The sequence below is a fragment of the Hippoglossus hippoglossus genome, chromosome 5, assembly GCF_009819705.1.
Source record: "Hippoglossus hippoglossus isolate fHipHip1 chromosome 5, fHipHip1.pri, whole genome shotgun sequence".
Classification (NCBI taxonomy): Eukaryota; Metazoa; Chordata; class Actinopteri; order Pleuronectiformes; family Pleuronectidae; genus Hippoglossus; species Hippoglossus hippoglossus.
In genome coordinates, this window is record NC_047155.1 from 4,812,881 (window position 1) to 4,836,992 (window position 24,112).

General features: G+C 42.3%; 1 protein-coding gene across 5 annotated transcripts; it reads left to right on the forward strand.

Moving 5' to 3' along the window:
• Nucleotides 1-776: 776 nt before the first annotated feature.
• On the forward strand, nt 777-22,576 carry cpne1 (copine I). 5 transcript variants are annotated; one of them, XM_034584589.1, is made up of 16 exons: nt 777-959; nt 17,391-17,522; nt 17,603-17,782; nt 18,564-18,638; nt 18,759-18,830; nt 18,985-19,068; nt 19,168-19,257; nt 19,362-19,448; nt 19,532-19,618; nt 19,726-19,785; nt 20,023-20,156; nt 20,636-20,690; nt 20,919-20,973; nt 21,262-21,395; nt 21,479-21,715; nt 22,069-22,576. In XM_034584589.1, exons 2-16 carry the CDS (start codon nt 17,391-17,393, stop codon nt 22,183-22,185), a joined length of 1,599 nt encoding a protein of 532 aa, XP_034440480.1. In that variant the 5' UTR covers nt 777-959; the 3' UTR covers nt 22,186-22,576. The 5 variants fall into 5 exon arrangements, with proteins under 5 accessions (XP_034440480.1, XP_034440478.1, XP_034440479.1 ...); XM_034584590.1 differs by lacking the exon at nt 777-959 and adding an exon at nt 14,589-14,888; XM_034584591.1 differs by lacking the exon at nt 777-959 and adding an exon at nt 14,645-14,874.
• The last annotated feature ends 1,536 nt before the right edge of the window (nt 22,577-24,112 follow it).

Below are 24,112 nucleotides of genomic sequence, written 5' to 3' on the forward strand. Positions count from 1 at the left end.
CAGGTCGTTGCTTCCTGCAGCAGTAAGACTGCAACCAGCTCTGCTCCCAGTAGAACTACATGTGATCACATTATATTAACTCTGGTTTAAAGGTTTAGGTGAAAGCCTTAGAAACTGTATTCAGTTACTATTGGCAGAAACTGAATACAAAATAATCCTAGTGATGTTTTCACCAGTGTGTAATCATCTAAATTGTAAGAATTGTTGTTTTCTTTACCCTAAAATGGGCCCTTTATATTTAAACAGTAGTATTGCCAGTATAGGTATTAGTATTATTAAGCATTATTTTCCTTATTCAAATTCAAAACAACTTAATTTGTCCCCCTGAGGGCAATTCTAAGGCCCAGGGAGCATGTCAAGACAACAAGTAAAAACAAGAAAGAAAACAACGATGACATCAGTGCAATGCCCACGGACAGTTAAAGATCATGGCAGTCTACTAAAATTATAAAGTGAAGAGTCGTGTACGTGACGTTAAAAGGAGGTAAATACTGAAGGTAATACAGACATAAATGATGTACAGTTAAGGTGAATGAAGAACATATGCACAGGACCAGGTAGCAGCAGATGAGGAAATATATATATATGCAGCAGATTAATGTATATACAGTTACACTTAAGTATTGCATTTTACTTATTGCCTACTGATGCCTGATTTTGACTCTCGCTGCTGTAATATCGCAAATTTCCCCTCCTAACAAAGGATTATCTTATTTTATTTTAAGGATTATTTTAAGGATTATCTTATTTTATCTCATACCAGCCCACGTGCCTCTGACGTCACAGGGCCGCTGCTCGCCCGCTCTCGCGTCACCACGTGAGCTCTCGCGGTGTTAGCTCCGACATTAGCCACGGTCGCAGGCTGCAGACCGAGCAGCAGCAGCAGCAGCAGAGACTGAGGCCTCCGGTTCCTCCGGTTCACGAGCTCAACCTCAGGGTGTTTGTGCACAAAACTCTCGGTAAGAATCCGGCGACGGCAGCGCGCTCAGTTACGCACTCGCACCGGGAGCTGAGCGCGAAAGGAGCCGTCAGAAGCGCGCACCCTGGCCGCTGCTCCGCTCCCACACACACACACACACACACACACACACAAAGCGAGGCTCAGCAGCAGCAGCTAGGTGGCTAACAGAGAGCTAGCCCCGCTCAGGCAGCTAAGATGTGCTAAACAGGCGTCGTTCAGCTAGTTAGCTACGAGTGCTAGCCTCTCACAGCCGGACGTGTGTTTAATGGAATCACTGCTTGGTGAAAAGAATCGGGCATGTTCTGTTTTAACGTGGTGTTTGCTAAAAAAAGATGCTAGCTACGGTTAGCTAGTCGACTCAAAGTGTTTTTTTTTTCAGTTTATCAGTTTTCACGATCTTACGTCACCGGAAAGGGGCAGGAGGTGTGTGTGGCTTTGATCTCAGTTCACAGGGGTTTAGGTTTTTGTAGTTTTTAGCAGCACACCAGGAGACCACAGACCACGCCCCCGGGTCCTGACACCCCCCCCCCCCCCCCCCCCCCCCCCCCCCCCCCCCCCCCCCCCCCCCCCCCCCCCCCCCCCCCCCCCCCCCCCCCCCCACACACACACACACACAACCACACAACGTCATCAGCTGAGCATATGGACTGTTGACAAATGTGAGTGACAGTTGTCATGGAGAAAGTCTAGCTTGCTGTCAATTGGTGGTTGAAGGTGATGTTGACCTGAAGTCTGTAAAAACAATCAAAGCTAAGTTACCTTGAAGAAGGATCGAAGAATGAACAGTTCATTCAAGTTTTCTGTTTCACTAGAAAATCATCATCAGTGATTTTCTTAAATTATATATTGTGAAAACTTTGGACTAACTTAACTGATCTTTGGGGTTTAATTTTGTTTGGGTCTAGTTTACGTATATCAAGCTCTGACACTGTCACTGCCTACAATTTATAAAGTTCTTTAATATGTAAACAAGTAATCAAATAATTGATATAATAACCGTTTAAGCTCAGATATTCGACAGATATTAGCTCGTTGCAGATAGCTACATTGTGCTATCAATGGTTTTAGGCTCCATAAATAGAAACGGAATGCTTTTTTAAAAAATACCTTGAACATTTTTTATTTATTAATTCATTTAATATTAAGAGTAGTTAAAAGAAAAAAAATGCATGTTAACTGTGACCACACAGATATGTTGTTTCACTGTTCTTTGGTGGATTTAGTTTTTCTCATTATCTTTGGTCTCTTCATTAAATCCCAGACTGACTCCATGAAGATCAGGACTCCATGGAGTCAGACCATCTGCTGCAGGACTTGTCTGTGAAGATTATTCTTAATAACTTGCTATTTGATTGGGTTAGGGGTTGTGCTGCAGAATACATACAGCACCTAAACATTTAAAGTGTCTGGTAATTGACTAAGAATATAAATCCTAACGACATTTTTGAAACACTGTCGCCATTCTACAGTTGTGATCAACTTTGTAGATCTGCAAATATATTTTAATATAAGATAATTAATTTATTAGACAGAACATACAATACACTTTCAGTCTGGCTTATTGCTAGGCTATTATTTATTAAATATTTATTTTGCTTATATTGTGTATGCATTCTAACTATAAGGAGTGAACAGGAATGAAAGCTGAAAATGTATGGGGGCCGATGATTTGATTTTCTATATTATGTTTAAGCCTTGGGGCAAATCATTTTAAAAGATTCTGGGAAACACTTTTCACTTAAAGAATTTATAAACTCTTCAAAACATTCTCTCTGTTTTTCAAACTTTTTCTTAATTCTTCTGACGTCTTTTTATTTATTTTTGCAGGTCCGACTTCATCTAATTGTTGTGACGTTTGCTTAAAAGTATCTGGAGGTTTTTTAAGAAAATTGCATGTCTGAAAGGGGCTGTATTTGAGTCTCTGAATGATTCCTCGTATATTGAGTTGAAACTGTTCTGTTGTTTTTGTTCTCTTTTGGTCCTCAGTGCAGGTCAGTGGATCTCTGACATGTGTCGGGCTGTGGGCTCCAGGCCTCATCACTCCAGATTATGTACCATTGTTCTGTTAGGTTGGCTCATCCTTGTTCTAAAAGCAGTTTTCTCTTTGTGTTTGAGTTGCAGGCCGTTGGCGGCGTCCGACTTTTTCCTTCTGTTACACGTTTTGCTGTGTTTTTGAGGTTGACGACAACATTTGGGAAATCAAGGTGGTCTTTTGCTTTATATTTCTGGATTTTTTTGCACTGGTTTTCTGGCTGTTAAGGAGGTTTCTCTCAGTCTCCTTTGTGATTCTTTGTTCATGTGAATGCAAACTGCAGCTTCAGTGAAACCCTTGTCCCTCACTTTGGATACTCTGGCTTTCTCTCTGACATTTGCTGTTGCCGTTTCCTCTCTTGAGTTTTAACCTCTTGCTGCTGTTGACGCTTCACCCAGACGTGATGCAGGCTGACACTCAGAAGAGAGGAGTTGATGTCCCTTGAAAAATGATTTTTTTTAAGGAGCATTGGATGAATTGCCAATCATATCTCCGCTTTGGGGGATTTGTCTGTGTTGTGGTTGACCTGATGACAATGTTGATCTTGTCATACTTTGTGTTGAAAGCATAGACTGTAGGTAAAGATGGATGACACATCTCTAATTAAAACTGAACTTAACTGCACTTGGACATACTTCAGTGTGATAAGATAAGATACAATTTTATTTTTTGTTTGGTCTATGTTCCACCCACTAACATGCAGGAGGCAAGGTTTTATTTACCTATACCGCAGCCATACCCCTGGTGGCAGTAGAGTTGCTTTGGCCATACTTTTGGGGATCTGTCATGTTGACCATCTTTATACAGTCTATGGTTGAAAGTTGTGAGCTCCAGGGAGCTGCCTGAAATAGATAAGTTTTGTTTTGTTTCAGGTAACAAATTTCATGAGCTGAAGATTGGCTGAAATGTCAATGTTGTTTGATATTCATCCAGTACTATAATCTATAAAGTGGCAGTCAAGGATCACAGTTAAAACCTAAAAACCAGAGGATGTTGTCTGAGAGACATTGTTACCACCAGTGATGAGACGGAGGATTGTTCAGTTGTTTTTTTATCAGTGTTGCACCTCTCTTCTGTTTGCTTTCTCTTCTGATCTGCTACTATCTTTGGTGCCGGCCATTAGTTGCTGATGTTGCTCTGGTTTACATAATGCTAATGTTGCTCTGGTTTATTACTGCTCATGTTGCTGTGGTTGATATAATGCTAATTTTGCTCTGGTTGACAGTATGCTAATGTTGCTTTGGTTTACCTGTACCCGACATTGCTTTTGTTAAAATGTTGGATGATGTTGCTTCTCCTTCTCTTGTTGACAAGTTACTGCTGTTGCTCCTGTTGACATGTTGCTAATGTTTGTTGACAATGCATTGCAGATTCTGTGGTTGCTCGTGTAGTGGTGTGCTACAACCAGTTGCTGAAATGCTTTCGGCTGATTTGGTGCTGCTTAAGGATTCAAGAAGCAGCTGGATCAGTGCTGCTCAATTGTGTGGTGTTGCTGGCTTTCGGATAGGCATAGGTTGCCTGGTGGTTGTTTGGTGTTTGCAGGAGGTTGCTGGCTGTTTGCCATGTGGTTGCTGGCTGGTTGTTAAGATCATTGGAAGCATTATAGCGCCGCATGTCTTGTCCTATTTTTACTTTGCTTATTTTGTGGTCAATTTGAGTCTAGTGTCAGGTGTGTCTGCAAGATGTGGTTTTCCTGCTGTTAGTTTTGAAAGTCTTCTGTAGTTGTTAGAATTCTTGGATGTTGCAGTTTACATCACACAGCACTTAAATATTCAACACTTTGAGTTTTAATGAGAGCCAGTTATTCACACTGATGAAGCACGGGCCAACTGCTCAAAACGCCAAGCAACACCGGAAGTTAATGTAAAAGTTTACTGTCGTTCTGTTCTGTAAAAGGTTAAATCCATTCAAGATGTCTTGAACAGGAATGTTTGTTCTCTGACTTTTTCACCAGGTTTCAGTGTCCTACAGAAATCATCAGTCTGGTATACAGTGAAACTATTCACACAGCTTAGTTGCATTGGTGAGTTACAAGTTGCATGAGATTCTTGAAGGTTTACTGTTGCACGAAATATTTAAGACTCCGCCAAACATACAAGCAATATCTTTGCACTGCATGATAGAAACAGTAAAGGTTACTTTAAAAAAACAAATCTACACAAATTCAAACTTTTGGGCTAATATAGAGCAACTCTTTTGAGATTGAAGGTCACTGTAATCTTCAAACAAACTAAATTGAATGATATATTTAAATCCAATATTTGCTTGTCTGTTTAAAGTTTTAAAACTGTTGATTCCATCTTCTGAAATGGGGTTTCAGATGATATTAGATCATCTGACAAGCACCTAGGTTGAAGCATACTGTAGACTCAAATTTCCAACATGGAAACGTTTCTTGTGCAAGTCTGACATTAGGCTGTGTAGTTTCATTGAAAGAGAGAAGGTAAAACCACAAGGTACTTCAAAGTCTACAGGAATCTAAATGACGTGTTGGAACTGTGTTGGGTTTTTATTTAAGAAACCAATCAGAATTCACTGGGATGAGTCATAAAATGTGACTTGACCCTGGTGCATGCTTGCTTCAGAAAAAGGAAATTGGTGTAGTTAGCTAGCTGGAAAACGTTTTTCAGGCTCAACAATGACAGCTACCAGCAGTTGAGAAATGTTTCAGTCTGTTTTGCAAACCCATTACCTTGTTTCAGTTGCTCATAATTTCCAATGCATAACATCGGACAGTTGAAGAAAATATACCATGTATCAGAGCAGCATCAGCTCAGCCTCAGTGTGGTGATCTGAGGTGTTTTATTCCCTTTTATATATAAATATTTGACTGTTAAAATCAGTGCTATTTATTCTTTCTCGTGTATTTCTTTTACAACATTAAAAATTACGGACAGTGATGCTATTTTAATGCTTCAAATAGCTACTGTTGGGGTTTTAGCTTGATCTAATGATTTTCAAAGAGTCAGAAAAGGTTAATCAATTGTATGAAAAGCTATAGGTGGCTGGAGACTATCAATTTAGGGTTGTTTTGCTGTTTTCTGCCTATTTTGCTAAGATTTTAGCCACAAACTCTGTCCAAAAACCACTGGTTTCCAAATGTCAGGATCTAAAAATGGTTGCTCAAAGATTGATCTGTGGTTATTCTTTAGAAACTGAAATGTAAGCAATGTTGGCTAAGCTCTTATTAGCTCTCAATTTGAGTCTCATGCTAGCTTCCCAAGAAAACATCTGGAAACCACTGGTCTCCCTCTTTCTGCTCTTCATCTGACAGTAATGTTGCTTTCTCCCCAGGTTGTAGGGCTGTGGTTTAGCAGTCAGTATGGCGGTAGTCATCAGACTGCAGGGTCTGCCCATAGTGGCTGGGACCATGGACATCAGACACTTCTTCTCAGGCCTCACCATCCCTGACGGGGGAGTGCACATCGTAGGGGGTGAGCATGGCGAGGCCTTCATCGTTTTTGCCACTGATGAGGATGCTCGGCTGGGGATGATGCGTACAGGCGGGTCCATTAAAGGCTCCAAAGTGTCACTGTTGCTGAGCAGTAAGACAGAAATGCAGAATATGATTGAACTCAGTCGCCGCAGGTTTGAGGCTGGAGCAGGTGCTGTTGAAACAGCTGCACCTACAGCAGGAAATGCCAATCGGCAAGGGGGCACAGCCCCTATGCCCACAGTGCAGCCAGGGGCAGGGGGGAGAAGTGGTAGCCATGGAAACCAGGGTTTCAGTAACACCTCTGCCTCAGTGACAGCTGCAAGCTCAATACAGGAGCCACCAAGCCACAAAGTAGCAGCCAGCTTGGCTAGCATAGTGCACTGCTTCCCCAACAGTTACAGCTCAACACCTACAATCACCACAGCCCTTGCATCACTCAATGCAGGCCCCCCGCCCATCCCTCCACTTCCCAGCATGCCTTCCATGCCCCCCATGCCTACACTGCCCAGCATTCCAGTTCCACCTCCAGTGTCCTCGCTACCCCCTGTCCCTACTGTCTCCCCCATGTCACAAGGCCCTCCAATGCCTCCTATGTCTCACCTCTCCCACATGTCTTCCCTGCCTCCCTTTAACCCCTCCCTACCTCCCCCAGCAGGATTAGGCCCAGGTCTTCCTCTTGGAACCCCCAATTCAATGCTGTTTAATCCTCTCTCCCCTCTGGCCTCTCTTGGCCTTCAGGCCCACATGAAGGCTGCAGCGGCTGTAGCCACTGGGGTAGGAATAGCTAATCCGGATGAGTTGTTTGTCCTACTGCAGAATCTCCCATTCTCCTGCTCAGAGGTGGAGGTCAGGGAATTCTTCCGGGGTCTGGGTGTGGATGGGGCTCGTCTGCTGAGGGATGGGCAAGGTCGGCCAACTGGCAGGGCTATGGTTAAGTTCTTCTCACCTCAGGACAGCTTTGAAGCAGTGAAGCGGGGAGGTGGCATGATGGGTCAAAGGTTCATTGAAATCACTCCATCCTCTGAGCGGCAGTGGGCCAGCCTCAGTGACGGTATGATGGGTCATGCTCCACATAATAGCAGCAAATCAGATCACATCAACGAATTTCACGACCACCAGCACCGTCGTGGTAATGCTGGGTCCGGAGGTAGGGATCAGCGAGGAAGGTCAAGATCTCCCCACCGGCAGGAATTCTGTGTCTACCTGAAGGGCCTTCCCTATGAGGCAGACAAGAAACAGATTAAGGAGTTCTTTAACAATTTGTCTATTGTCGAGGACAGTGTCTACATCGCCTATGGACCCAATGGGCGAGCCACAGGAGAAGGCTTCCTTGAGTTCAAAGCAGAACAGGACCACAAGACTGCTCTGGGTGCTCACATGCAGTACATGGGCACCCGCTTTATACAGGTCCAGCCAATCAGCCGGAAAGGAATGCTTGAAAAGATTGATTCCATCCGCAAACGTGAAGCAACACAGGGTGATGGCAAGAACCAGGATGGCCTGAAAGCTCCCAGGAACTGCGCCCACATCACCAACATTCCTTACAACATCTCCAAGAAGGATGTTCGTGCCTTCCTCGATGGTGTAGGGCTTTATGAGGACACCCTGAAGGTTCTGACAGATAGCCATGGCAATGGTTTAGGGCAATCCATCTTCCAGCTGCGAACTGAGGAAGACGCCCGCAAAGCTGAAAGACTGCACCGTCAAAAACTCAATGGCCGTGATGCCTTTATCCACCTAGTGACCTTTGAGCAAATGAAGGAAATCGAGAGAAATCCTCCCCCTCAGAACAAGAGGGGTCAACGCAACCAAAATCAGCAGGGCCAAAATCAGAATCCGCACCAGCAAACCCAGCCCAGTCCCCAGCAGCCCCAGATCAACCCATTTGCTGGGATTAGTGGGGAAGAGTTTAACTTTCTCAGAAACACTATGGGGAACCTCAATAATGCCCCCTTTGTGACTCCATTCTCAGCCCCAGGGAATGGGCTGGCAGGCCCTCCTCCTCTGCCTCCCCTGACAGCAGGGCTGGGAGACGTGAATCTGGGTGTGGCTCCACCACTAGTTGCCGGTCTTCCTGGAGCACCAATCATGGAGCCACCAGGCTTTCGAACTGGAACTGGAGGAGGAGCTCCATTCAGTCAAGATGGGCTTAGAGGCTTGGTGCCCTTTGAAAGTGCCAACAGAAAAGCAAGTGGAGGAGGACAGAATAGAGGAGGAGGTGCTAACAGCAACCAAGGACGTCCAGGTGGTGGGGCCACAGGTGGGCAGCAGGTGTTCACTCAAGGAGCTGACAGTCTCCGTAACCAGCCAGCCCCCGGCGGATCCAACAATCCCAATAGTCAACGTGGTGCTGCTGGCCCAACAATTGTAAAACTTCAGAACATGCCATTCACTGTAACCGTGGATGAGATCATGGACTTCTTCTATGGCTACCAGGTGTTGCAAGGCTCAGTCTGCCTGCAGTTCAGTGAGAAAGGCCTACCAACTGGCGAGGCCATGGTGGCCTTTCAGAACCATGAGGAGGCTGCTGCTGCTGTCATGGACCTCAATGACCGACCTATTGGCGCTCGTAAAGTCAAAATAAGCCTTGGGTAAAGCCCTACCCAAAACAGACTAACTGTAGATACAAGATGTTACACCTACCTGGATCAACAATCTAGGTAAAAGCAAATATACCAGATTGGATTTAAAACTCAATGTTTTTCAGTTTAGACCTTGACCTGTCTGCTCACTGTCAGTTATTACTAAAGCGCCCCCTCTCCTTGTGTGTAGATAATAGCAGGTAGGCCCCAGCCCCTGCAGTCTGTCCAATAGGAAGACTCTGATCCAGACTGTTCTTTCCTGCAGCTCCTCCACTGACTGTCGTAACACAAACTGATAATGATGATTTTGGTGATTTTGGTCTCCCTTGTTTCCATGACAGCTTTGCAGCATTTTGTCCAATAATGTCAAGAGTTGATGCATTGAACATACTCTACACCTGTTGTGCTGCTATGGTAACATGATGGTTTAATGAGCAATTCTTGCTTTATGCGCTTCAATATGCTGTGCTGCTGTGCTGTTGCAATGGTAAGATGATATCATGCTCTGTTGCCATGAAAAATATATGATGAAAAGTCACAGTACAAATACCATGATAACATGTCAATGCTCTGTTGCTATGGTAAAAATATTTACATGCTCTGTTGCTATTGTAACATCTTAAAATGCTCTGTTGCTATGATAAACTCTTAAAATGCTTTTTTGCTGTGGTCTAATCTTCAAATGCCATGTTGCAATGACAAGTTTAACATGCTGTGTTGCTATGGTAAAACCTGCTGTAGATTACATCTTGGTGCTCTGTTGCTTTGGTAATGTCTTTGCATTTCCTGTTGCTACGATAAAATCATAATGTAAAGCTATGTTGCTGTTATCTAAAGTTAATGCTCTGTTGCTGTGGTGAAATGTTGACATGCCCTGTTGCATTGTTGTAAGAGGCTGATCCTGTTGCTATGGTAACATGACTATACATTTCTGTTTTGCAGTGCTCTGTGGATGTGGGATGGACAGATTCCTTACTCTTGTTTAATTTTGTAAATAATGCACTGGGGCTGCTGAATCCTTTCCCTCTGTCTTATTTTTCTGATGTTGCTGTGTTTTGACAATGCGACTACCCCCACCCCCCAAGCCTTTCCTTTGCACATGCTCAGTAGGTTTTTGGATTGTCGAACGTTGAGATGAGGTCTAGCATTTTTAGTTTGGTAGCTGTTTGTTGTATGTAGATTTGACAATGTTTTGGATGTTTCCACCTCGAAGCTCATTTTTTGTTCCTATTGTCAGTGTAAACAAATGTGTATGATCATATAACCATACATGATGTGGAGTCGTCTTTGCTTTGGTTAATAAAAGGACATTCCTGATGCACTAATGCTCACCTGCAATCAGCTCTCTCTAATTGCCTGCTCTTCACTGTCTGCTGATGGATGGATGATGGAAACTCATTCATTTTTGAGTTTCTGGGTCAATTTTCTTTCATCTTGAATTGTAATCCGAGTTGGTTTTATTTGGAACACGGATGACTTTCATTCTGACATTTTCAGTGCAGTATGAGGTACTTAAATTTTAAACTTTGTCAAAAGCAATCTTTGCCTTTTTTAAATATTGCAAATTTAGCTATATAGTGGATCAAAATATGAAGTTGAAACTGTCACTTCTGCTTGCAGCTGGGCCCAATATTTAACTTTCATTTCTGACAAACAGTGGCTGATAGATGCTAACTGCTGGTCACTGCTACAGTAGCAGGGAAGCAAATTGCTGACAGGCCATCATGGAGACAAAGCTACCACCTTTTTATTGGATTAATTTGGCATGATTTAATGTTATGTATAATTATATATTGCCTGAAAAACGTCAATGCTTTCAAGACTAATGGTCTAAATCTTGTTTGTCACCTCATCTGCTCTTAGCTTGTGTGGTGTGAAAATAAAGCCACTGAACCATTTATAGTTGGTGCACAAATGCAGCTGTACCGAACTTCACTAGCAGAAAGCATCAGTAGAGGTTGTTCTGACTCAAAATGAAACATCTGCTCAGGAAATGATTTACCTCTAAATGGCTACCCTGATAGCAATGCTCTACTAGCTGTGCTCACTGTGTTTGTTTGTGTGCATGAGGTCTTAATAAAGTGAAATAAAACACTGCCTGGGCGTGCGTGCGTGTGGAAAAGAAAAGTGTTAAAGTAAAGAAAAATTCGGAAAGACTTGGATGCAGGTCTGCAGAAGTTGTAGAGAGGTCATTGATGAATTACTGACACCGACCTGTTAATCACCAGCTGAGGCCCCCCTCCTCCTGATCAATAGACAGAAAGCAGGACTTAAAGGTGAGTGACAGACATAAAGATGGTCCATTTAGAAGACGAGAGAAATGATGCAGTCTATTGAAGAGCTGTAAATGTTAAGTTGTAGCCTGTGGACAATCATCAACAATCTTAGATCCACCTTAAAGGGATTCAATCCTTCACAGTGATGACTCGCTGTATGATACCTTGTAGATCGATGGTAACGGTAAACTTTGAATGTTAATTGAATCATCGCCTATAGAGGTGGTAGTGCTAAGTTGATTGCCACTTATGTTACATGTAGATGGTGTTGATAAGGTAGATGACAGCATGTAGATATTATACAAATGATTGGTTGATGGTTGTGTGTACATTTTAAATAAAGGCCTGTTGGTTGTTGTATTTTATCAGTAGGTGGTACATATTAGTTTGGATGGTAGTCTGGAGATGATGGTGGTCTGCAGGTGGAGGCATTCATTTGCCACCTAGTTTGTAACACTAGATGGTGGCATGCAAATGGTACATATTAGTTTGTAGCATAGTGGATAGTGTCATTGTAGTTTTAATCATCAGGTAGTGGCCGATGGTCTAGGATGTTGGTCTGTAGTTAGCGGTCTGTAGGAGGTTCATAGATGTCAGTGGTCTGTAGATTGTGCATGTATAATGTTATCCTATAGTTAGTGGCCTATAGATGGTACATCGGTGTAAGCCTGTAGCTTGCGGCCTGTAAAGGGTTTGTAGATGTTAGTTGTTTGTAGATAGTATACAGACGTTAGCCTGTAGTTGGTCTGTTGTGTACATACATGTTAGCAGGATGGATGTTAGCCTGTGGTTAACAGCCTGTAGATGGTACATACATGTTATCCTGTGTCTTGTAGATGGTTCATAGATATTAGCCTGTAGTTAGCAGTCAGTAGATGGTTCAGAGATGTTAGCTTGTGGCTTGTAGATGGTACAAACATGTTAGCCTGTAGTTAGCAGTCAGTAGATGGTACAAACATGTTAGCCTGTAGTTAGCAGTCAGTAGATGGTACAAACATGTTAGCCTGTAGTTAGCAGTCAGTAGATGGTACAAACATGTTAGCCTGTAGTTAGCGGTCAGTAGATGGTTCATGGATATTAGCCTGTAGTTAGCAGTCAGTAGATGGTACAAACATGTTAGCAGTCAGTAGATGGTACAAACATGTTAGCCTGTAGTTAGCAGCCTGTAGATGGTACATATGTGTTAGCCTGTAGATGGTACATACATGTTAGCCTGTAGTTAGCGGTCAGTAGATGGTACATACATGTTAGCCTGTAGTTAGCGGTCAGTAGATGGTACATACGCGTTAGCCTGTAGTTAGCAGCCTGTAGATGGTACATAGATTTTAGCCTGTAATAATGTTACCTGTATTGTTTAGAAGCTTGTTCTGGTTCTTCATTGAAGCTATATGATGTTATTCAGACCAAAGGCTGCATCATTCCCCCAAAATTCAGTCTGACAGATTTGGGATCTTTGGAATGTCTGTCACCTTCACTATAACTTCAAATTAAGTGTGTGTGCGTGCGTGCGTGCGTGTGTGTATGTATGTGTATGTGTGTTACAGGATTCCACATTAAATTAAAATGTGCTGGTTTTTCTATTGGCTGGCGCTCAGCAGCTTTTTCTGACTCCTCTGCTGCAAAGGATGAATAAAATTAAACTTCATGGTTCTTTGTGAGGATTCTGGCTTTTGCTGTGTTCAGTTTATTCAGTTTCTCCTCTGCCTGAACTGTTTTCAATTGAACTTCTGACTTTCCTGTTTTATCCCAGTGGATAAAGTTTATCAGACACAGTTCTGCTGCAGTCGCCTTTAGTTTCTGCTTTTCAACATCACAGAATTACACAATTTAATCAGTCTTGAAGAGCGTGTGGAAATTCATTCTTAACTTTGAGAACAGTAGTTTGACAAGATTAGTAGCTAAAAGTTCACATACTTGCCTTTTCTGGAGATTTCAACCCCATGTCACAGTCTTCCTCAGCAGATATTGTCAGTTTTTATCCAAAGCATGTGCCACCACTTGTTCTCAGCTTTAACCATCTCCATAACAAAGAAACAAACTAAATCTACTGACATATGCCAGGAGATATAGTTGAAGCTGAAAGCTGTTTTTTGGTCAAAGTTTTGAAGTGGCAGTATGTGGTATTAAATAATTCCTTTTACCAAGAAATATATTAAAATCAGTCGTATCAAGTAAAATGGATAAAGAATATACTAAATTCTATGTAGTGAATGTGAAAGATTTACAGACAAGGCTGGCAAAGTGTCTAAATTGAACACCGTGCAAGTAGTTTTGCTTTGTAATGCACCAATTAAAATGTCCAAACACTGCTGCTGTTCTGTGGTATAGACTCATCTATCGTATAGGTACTACTGTACCTTTTATAGCTGCAGTGGATATTAATAATTTGTCTAAATACACCCAGTTCTGCACAAGACTGTAAATCATATTCCTTGTGTCGTGTCATTGAGCTGAAAATTTATAAAACCTGAATACCTTGAATAAGAACAATTGCTTTCAGCCCTTTAGATTTTTTTAGTGTTTTACAGGACCAATATGATAGACCAGAAGGACCATTGATTTGAGACTGAGCAGTCTGGTACATAGTACTTTCTTTGGGCCCTTTCTCTTCCTCTCATCTCTTGGTTTTGTGCTCTCCTCTTTTAGTTATGGCCTTTAAGGCTTTGTGGCTCCATTTGCTTCGTAGGCAGCATTCTTAATACAGCAGGTTATTAAATAATTTGCAGCCTTACTGGTGTTTTAAGCGTAAGAGACACCAGTGGCCTTTGTTTTTGCAAATGTGGTTGCAGCCTCCCTACCTCCTAATACAAAATAATAATTTCTAGTCTGGCTTTTGTGATGCTAAATTGCAGCTCAGACTTGAGACACATACATTGAGATTATAATGACAATACAAATCCTATGATATTAGAAATACCAAAAATGCATACTTTTATCCATACACCTAAGTATTGCATTTGACCTATTACTTACTTGATGCCTATTTTTGACTCTTGCTGCTGTAATATTGCCAATTCTCCCCTTTTGTGGGATAAATAAAGGATTATCTTATGTTTTTATATGTTGTTTATTAATGATAATCGACTTTGATAAACTGCCGTGTCTCTTTCTCATGGTAGCAAACCACCTGCTACAGGATGATTCATCGCATTCAGTTCTGCTGTTAGAAAATGCTTTGCTTTGTTTCGGTCGGTTTATTGTGACGCTGCTTTTAATTTGAAAGAGTCTGGTCGGAAAGAGCTACAGACGTCATCCGGTGGCGCTGAACACAGGGGGCTGATCGACAGTCGTGTGGTCCAATCAGAGCGCGCTTTTGCAACCGCTTGACCAATCAGAGTGCGAGTGCCGCTCCCTGTTGGTCGAAGCTGCTGTAGAGAGACAAACGTCCGTTTTGTTCGTCGGTTCCAGAGAAACGAGGCGTTCCCGCTGCTGTTGTTCTGTGTCTGTAGTTGAACGGAGAATCGGGGAGTCGGTTCCCCCGCAGCTGTGTTTACTGAGTGAAGAGGGGTCGCTTCCTGTCCCGGTCGGTGACTGTGCTTGTTCCCCGCCCTGCTGCGCGTTCCTGCGGGTTGAAGAGATCAAACACCGCGAATCAGAAGAGGTGATAAATAAAGTTTATATAGAGAGAGAATGAATGAATGAATGTGTTGTGGTGTGTGTTAGTGTGAGAGAGAGTGAGTGTGTTAGTGTGAGTGTGTTAGTGTGAGAGAGAGATTGTGTGCGTGGGTGGGTGTGAGAGAGGGTGTGTGCGTGTGAGAGAGAGAGAGAGAGTTTGTAAGAGAGAGTGTGTTTTTAAGAGTGTTTGTTTGTAAGAGAGATTGTGTGTGTGTGTGTAAGAGAGGGTATATGTGTGTGCGTGAGAGAGAGATAAAATGTGTGTTTTTAAGAGTGTGTGTGTGTGTTTTAAGAGAGAATGTGTGTGTGTGTGTGTGTGTTTTTTAAGAGAGAATGTGCGTGTGTGTGTTTTTTAAGAGAGAATGTGTGAGTGAGTTCCTGACATATTGACCGGGCCTCACTTTTTCAACGGGCTGTTTGAGGGTTAACACTTTGTTCTAGGGTAAGAATCAGGTTTCGGTTAGGGTAATGGTGAGACGTAGTTTGGAGGGTTCGGGTAAAGGGGCGAGTGTCCTCACTAAGACAGAAGTACAAACGTGAGAGAGAACAGTGGGGTTTTGGTTAAACTGACTGACTGGTTTAACAGCTTCAGACAATGCTGGTGTTGCCTTCAGGGGCTTCTCACTCAGTTCACTTCATAAACCAGTGGCAGCTCAGCTCACAAAACTTTCAGTAGGAAGTGGGACTTCCGGTGAGAACTCTTATATGAAGGGTGCTTATGGTTTGCTGAAAGCTTGTTTCGACCTAAAGTAGTTTATTGCTCATGGACACAGGAGCTGATGGGATTTGAACCACCAACATCATGAGTCTGCCTCTGAATCTGTAGAAGGAAGAATTAATCACTGACTGAAAGCCATAAGTAACTGGTAACCATAGCGACTGAATACATGTTGGGAAATAAAAAGTATAAAGTAACTTTAAAGTACTTATTCTCTTAGGTTTTTAGAAATATCTCATCTCCATTACAGGTTTTTAATCAAATTGTTGGTCTGTTGTTGAGCAGGGTTGTGCAAACACTACCAGACAGATGACCATAAATCTTGGTGGAAAAATGTGGTGTGGGTCAGAGAGGAATTTTAATGTAGATCCAAATGTATCTCTGTTGACTCCTCAGAGAATAATTCATGGATCTCGATGGAAAAAATCGGTTTATACGTTTTGAGGATTAATTTCTATACGTGTGCTGAATCTGGTGCAGATTGAAAAGTGAATTTTAAATGTGTTTTCATTATGTTGCTGTTGGGCCTTAGTGGAGCCTTTCTAGTTTTTATTGAAACATAAACACCAGTGACTCCATCATGTCTTCTTATGCAAGTTTTATTCACCATAACTTCATACAGACACAGACCAGTCCTGGTTTACAGCGGCTGTTAGACGAGCTGTGTTTCTGTCAGTTTGTTAGTGTGTGTTTTGAATATCTGTATCTTCCTTTGCACGTGGAGAAGATACATTTTGTCAGTCACTTATCTCAACAGACAGAGAGCAGAGTGTGTGTGACACAATATAATGTAAATTCTGTGAAAATTAACATGATAGATATGTTAATAGTTAAAAGAGCCTGTCAGCAGAACTCCTGTGTGTGGATATGGATATTTTCCACCTCACTACAGCTTCTTTTTGGTTTTATTGCTGTCGTGCGTCAGTGAAGTAACAATGATGCTGTGAATTGTTTTTACGCAGGTTGAAGTTTAAAGAATCCTCACAAGGTTTTGTTTGGATTCAGTCAAGAAATATGCGGCTCAGCTGGCTCCTTACTGTGACTTAATACTTAAAGCGAAATGTTATGTCAACAGCAAACACCTCGGGCGTCTTTATCTTTAACACTTGATTTTTCTGTACGTCGTTGATGAACTATCTCCTGCAATGCACTGATGAAATACCCATTTGTTAACATAGGCACTTGCGTAATTTCTTGTTGGGATAAAACGGGAAGTAAAAGCACATTTTTTTTATTGTTAACTGTAAATATAGTTTACAACTCGTACTGTTAAGTTATGTGTGAGTCATTTTGGACGTAGCTGATGTTTATCTGCCTGAAACTCTCTGCAGAGAACAAAGGAGATTTATTGCAGTTATTGCATTTTGTTTTTCTTCCTGTTGATAAGATTTGAAATAGTCTCCTCTGCCAAGGAGGTTGTGTTTTTCACCCTGCTTACATTGCAAGATCAGGGGTTTTTCAACATTTCCACTGATTTCTCATGTAATAATTCATGGATCTTGATGACAAAAACCAGGCATGTTTGGAGGACTGATATTTGAGTGTGTATTTTGCTGTTGCTTGGTTGGATTTAAGGACTGTTGGGCCTTGGCTCTACTCGCAGAATCTACTTGGTTTATATTTCATTTCTGTATTTTGATCGGTTATTCAACCACTGAAACTGTTTGCTTTTCCGTCACAGAATGTTTCAATACGAGCGACTGTTCCGTCTGTAGTGCGACCGAAGTCTCTCCTCAATCCTGATCCAAACATTTCTCTCTTCCTTCTCAGATGGCGAAGGACTGTGTCTCGAAGGTGGAGCTGAGCATCACCTGCTCGAACCTGCTGGATAAAGATGTCGGATCGAAGTCTGACCCTCTGTGTGTGCTGCTGCAGGGCACAGGAGGAGACAAATGGACTGAGGTAACTCCACAGTCATATGTGGGTCTTAATATTTTTGATTTAATATAAGATTTAATAAAAACCTCATCGCTCTGTTTCAGCTGGGTCGAACTGAGAGGTTGAACAACACCTCCAGTCCGTCCTTCAGTCAGCGTCTCAGGCTGGATTATCACTTTGAGACGGTTCAGAATCTGAAGTTGGGGGTGTACGACATCGACAACTCCTCCTCTGACCTCAGCGACGATGACTACCTGGGTGGTGTCGAGCTGACACTGGGACAGGTATGCACCAGATCAGAATATGTGTACAGCTTCTTTACACTGTGTGGCTTTGAACTGTCTGGATGTAGTTTGATGGCCATGACGGAAATGTGGTAAGATCTGTGGTCGCCAATGTTAAATGGTCTTAGATCACATTGTAAGACACATCCACCCATGGCTGATTGGTAGCTTGGGCTAAATTAACAACACAGATGCAGAAGAATAATGTTGATAAACCTTATTTCATCGAGTCTGGTACATCTAGGACCATCACTTTGTATTGATAACCACAGATTTCACCAAATTTCTGTAATGCACATGACCAATTTCTACAATGCAGCCAATTAAAAATACAACATGTAACTCTGCTAAGTACACTGGCAGCCATAAACATGACGTACGTGTAATGTTGAGTCAGGGTTAGTGTAGTGTGAGCTCCTGCTGTCATTGGTTGAGCTGTTTTTTGTGTGAAGATGTCATGATGGAGCAGTTTGTGTAACGGTCTCTGCAGGAAACACTGACGCTGCAGGTTTCACATAAGCTGGTTTGGCAGATTTCCTTTAAAGTTGGGAGATTAGTTACACAACGATGATTCTGTTGATCAGGTTCTCTAAGTGTTATAAAGTCCACACTTCCCTCTGCTGGACTAACAGTGTAATCACGAAACTGTCTGTGTATTTGATGGGCTATGTTAATAACGGGCTTTTATCCAAAGCCCTTTTACCTCTGTCACCACAGTTATGATGCAGGATGGCAGTCTGTTGTCATGGATACGGCTAAAAAGGTCTCCTCTGTGTTTCAGATCGTTTCCAGTAAAAGTGTGAGCAGACCTCTGCAGCTGAAGAAAGGCAAACCTGCAGGGAAAGGAACCATCACGGTGTGTACCAATTAATTATTATTGGCATAAATACAAATTTCCTTTGTACTGATGTAGAGACTGTGATGACCTCAACAGTACACAGATTAATGTAAATATCAAATAACCGTGTGTGTGTAGGTCACAGCAGAGGAGATAAAAGACAACCGAGCCATTCAGTTGGAGCTGGAGGCTAAAAACCTGGACAAGAAGGTAATTCTGCTCCTCTTCCTCATTGTCTTCACCTTCTTTATTAACCTTCATCTCCGTCACCTCCACCTCTTCAGTACTGTGTTACACCAGCTGTTCCCCCGCTCACTTCTTCACAGTGAATGAGATGGCAGTATTTTTTCTTTTGTCTGTTCAGGACACGTTTGGCAAGTCTGATCCATTCCTGGAGTTTTCCAAAAAAGGAGACGATGGAAAGTGGCAGCTGGTCCACAGAACAGAGGTAGAGACACACACACACACACACACACAGAGAGAGAGGATGATGTCATTGCAATGAAGTTCATGGTGAAATTGATGATTTGTGTTTGTTTGTTTTCAGGTGGTGAAGAACAATCTAAATCCCAGCTGGAAGAAGTTCTGCATTCCTCTGCAAACGTTCTGCTGCAGCGACCTCGACAGACCACTGAAGGTTCAACCAATCAGATTCCTCTATTCAAACCATCCAAATCAGAATGCACCTTCAATCACAACAACCAATCAAAATCTTCAACCACAAATCTGCTCCTCCTGCAGGTGGATTGCTCCGATCACGACAGCGATGGATCTCACGATCTGATCGGTTCTTTCACCACCAAAGTCTCAGAGCTGCAGAAAGCACCGGTGAGATCACTGATTATAAGAATGGCTTCAGTCGTCAGCCGGCTGATCAGAGAGGTCATCAAACTGTGTGATGTGCTCCCCAGGTGGAATTTGACTGCATCCACCCCGACAAACAGAAGAAGAAGAAGAGCTACAAGAACTCTGGAGTCGTCTCTGTGAAGAACTGCAAGGTAGGGACTGCATTACCCAGAGTTCCCTGCAGGTTGCTGCTTTGGAAGCCATGCAGCTCAGATTTTGATGCTGAACTTTGCCTCTGTGTTTGTGTGTGTGTTTACAGCTGATAACTCAGTACACCTTCCTGGACTACGTGATGGGCGGCTGCCAGATCAATTTCACCGTACGTCTGCACCAGTGAACACACGCACATGTCAGATGTTGTATTTTAATCCATGAATCACACTCACTGTAACTCACAATATGTTGTTTTGTTTTCTTTAGATTAAGAGATGTAGTCTTTGAATCCTTGTGAACTGTTGTATGATTAACCAGTTTATAAGTTGTCTTTCTACCACATTAATTTATTGATTAATATGTTAACTATTTAGTTTGATAATGAATGAATGATTATTTTTAGGTGGGAGTCGACTTCACCGGCTCTAATGGGGATCCTCGCTCGCCCAACTCTCTCCACTACATGAGTCCAGACGGGCTGAACCAGTACCTGTCGGCTCTGTGGTCTGTGGGTCTGGTGGTCCAGGACTACGACACGTGAGTACATGCTCACACATAACACAACAACTACACAGACCCTACACTAAATCCTATAACCCACATCCTTGTTTTTGTTTACAACCTCAACTCTGTGACCTAGATCTCAATTCTTAAACCCTAATTCCTACGCTCTACACCTGAAACCACACATCCAACACATGTTAATACAGGTTCTGCACACTAAACCCCACACCTTTAAATTTATACATGAATACACCTAGACCTCAGTTCCTACAATCAAACCTAAACTCTACACCTCACAGCCTGAACCCTCCACCCTGCTGTCTGCATCCTTAACCTTAAACTCCACATCTTAAATTCCCACATCTGAAACTCTCTTCGCAGTAATTCTGAATCGTTTAATTCCCCCGCATCAACCATAAACTCTGAGCTGTGAACTTTCAGAACCAGTAGAAAAAGTGCTTTCATTTTTGTGACGGTAAATAACGGTGGTTATTTTGTGTTTCCTGTCTTAGTGATAAACTCTTCCCAGCATTTGGTTTCGGAGCCAAACTTCCTCCAGACTTTCAGGTCAGCTCTCCAACCAACCAATCACAACGTTGCTCTCTGTGACTTAAATTGGTTTCTCAAGTGTGACATTGTTCTGAAATGGTTTTATTTGTTTAATTGTGCAATTTGCTTGAACTGAGCTTTAAGAAAATATGAAAATTGGAATAACCTCATTTTTCTGAAGAGCCAATCGGAGTAGAGCGTATATCGATTGTCATGTCTAATGAATTGTTGTTGTTTTTCTTGCAGGCGGCCCACCACGAGTTTGCGCTCAACTTCAACCCCACTAACCCGTACTGCCAAGGTACACACATTCAAAATGTTACTCAAGCTAAAATAATAGTTCTTGTTCTGTAGAAAAAGTAACTTATTTGGTTGTAAGTAGTTTTAAACAAATCTTTGTCTTATGATAGTCACTTTAATAAAGGCCTTTCTGTCTTGACTGCCATGTGTAGTTGGTTGTTTGACCAGCAGATGGCGTGTAAAGCACTGCTAATAGCCTGTTTTCTATTTTCACATTTATCAGGATTATTTCAGTCGCCCAAACAAATCTAGATCTGTTCGTCCTCACTGCTTTTCCTCTGTGTCTCAGGTGTCGAGGGGATCATTGACGCCTACAGGAAGGCTTTACCTCAGCTCAGACTGTCTGGACCCACAAACTTTTCTCCCCTCATCAACCACGTCGCCTCCATCGCCACCAGCGGCGCACAGGCCAACAATGCCTCTGTGAGGAGACGCACAAGAACACACAATGAAATAAACCAGAAACACACACTCAGCCTCTTACTTAAGTCTGTGTCTCTCTGCAGCAATACTTTGTCCTCCTCATCCTCACTGACGGTGAGATCACCGACCTTGACCAGACCCGGGACGCCATCGTACGGGCGTCACGTCTGCCGCTGTCAATCATCATTGTGGGGGTGGGGCCAGCGGACTTTAAGGCCATGGAGCTCCTGGATGGAGACGACGGTGTTCTGAGGTCAACGGTGGGGGAGGCAGTCGCCAGGGACATCGTTCAGTTTGTCCCGTACAGACAGTTCAAAGACGTAAGGCCCTGTCTGTGTGTGTTAACAGGATCAAAGCAACACAAAAATAAATCTGTTTCATTTAAAAGAGTTTGATGGTTGAGTGAGTGTGAACATGGAGAATGTTTCCTCTTTCATTCCCACTCCTCACCCTGAACGTCTGTTCTGTGTAACTTTGGTGAATGGGTTCGATCTCCTGTGAGAAGAACCGACTGAGAGTCACAGCTTCAACTGTCAGAATCAGCTCCAGCAAGTTGAAGAGTGAAGCTGAACTTCAGATCGGATAAAAAAAAAACTTGGAAGTTATTAAAAACCATAACAAAATCCACCTTGACACTAACGTCTCATCTCTCTGTCTCTCTCCGTCTCCTCAGGCTCCCAAGGAGGCTCTGGCTAAGTCCGTCCTCGCTGAGGTCCCCAACCAGCTCGTCTCTTATTTCAAGATGAGAGGCCTTGATCCACCCAAACCTAAAGCTGCAGACAAATCATAAACCCCAACACGACCCCAACCTTGACCTGCCTGTAATCCCCACATCGCCCATGAAGCAGATTTCATTCCAGGCTCGGACCAACACCAACCCTCTCCTCTGCCGCCCCAACTCATAAAGTCGAGCACTCTTAAGGGATCAACCTGAAGTTTTTACTGGAGTCTTAGCCAATCACAAGGCAGGATACAGCTGTCAGCCAATCGGGGTGCCAGGGGAAAACACTCCAGTTTCCTGTCTTTTTTTTATCAGTTTGATAATCATATTATTCTCTCAGATAATAGTGGAGATTATAGATTTATTCCTTCTGCTGCTTCCACACCAACTATGCAGATCACGTGTGCACTTGCGTGTCAAAAAAATCATGGAGCCGCACACACACACACACAAACAAACACACACAACAGTTTCACCGTGTCACCAGATTTAATTATTGTTGCCATAGTAACAGTAGAAAGACACTGATCTGCTGAGAGCCGAACGTGTCAAAAAGCGTAACAGAAAACTTGATTTCATGCAATATTTGTTTTAATAACCACTCATTGCCATGGTGACACTCTGCACTAACAGTGTGTGCGGCTCTGTTTAGCTTTATTAATCAGGTATCAATACTTTGCACTTTGGGTGTTGAACTAAATTCTTGAAACTATCTTTATGAATGATATTCACTTTAACATAGCTTTACCACCGTAGCCTTATTATAGACTTTACTATAGACTCATAGACTTTAATGTCTATTTGCTGCTCAGCTGCTTCAGCCTGAACATATCTTTACTTCTATATCTATTCTACTATCGACCAGTAACCTGTGTTTCCTAAAATAGGAGTCACCCTCGTTTGACCAGAAAAGAGAAACTCTACTTTAGATTTGAACATCACAGTTTGTTACAAATGTGTTGTATGTTACAAATTAATTTAGACTCATTGCTGTGGATGTTAAAATAGCAAAATCAAAAGTCAAAGAGAATTTCTGTTTTCATATGTGGTTATTTGTTAAAACAAAGCTTCACATTCAGCCCAATGTCCTTTTTTCATTTTAAACATGAAGAAAAGGCATTTTACCAATGTTTCCAGAGTTAACGGGCAAAATTACGGAACTAACGACCTCCGACTAGCTCCATTGCTTACGACTAACTGCTATTAACCAACCAGTATAATAAACCAGCATGAGCATTGATATGTCTGTATGATCGCTGTCTGTGGGAATGCAACAATAAAACAACTTTGGTATAAAAAAAAATGTGTCTTTATTATGTTACAGTGGAAATAACAGCAGATCAAATATCACAATCCAGTGCAATAAGTATTATCTAAAATGACAGAGACCATATTTTAGAAAATTGTATTTAACATGTACTTTATTTTTTGTTTGGTCCATGTCCCTAGACTAACTTTGAGGAGATAGGGTTTATGAGCCATTCGGCAGCCAGCCACTATTTGAAAAGTAAAACAAGAAAGTTAATGAACTTAACACAAATATTAATTTAGGCTCAGGGTGTGTACAGAGACGTCTCTGCTTTTTTTAACATGAGAATCAAGCAATAGCGGCGTGGTGAAAAAAAAGCTGCACCTTTGAAGAAATAAGACATTGATGTACACGCACACACACACTGATGTGTATATATAAACACTGGTGTAGACTGTTGTTCTTGCCGTCAGGTTGACTCAGACCAGAGGATGTCTACAACTTGTCCTCGTAACAGAATTGGCTGCAATTGACCCGGAGGACATGAGGAGATCCTCACTGAATTAGACTAAAATAATAATTTATACATGTTTCTATACAAAAAGGCCACATTTTATTTTGGCAAATATAGTACTGATTATGTATCAGAACTGAAATGAAAAAAGTCTAATGTTGAACCCCCTCCTTCATTCAGAAGATGTTTCTGTTGCTCAAACCCACTGTGATGTAACTTCCTGTGTAACTTTG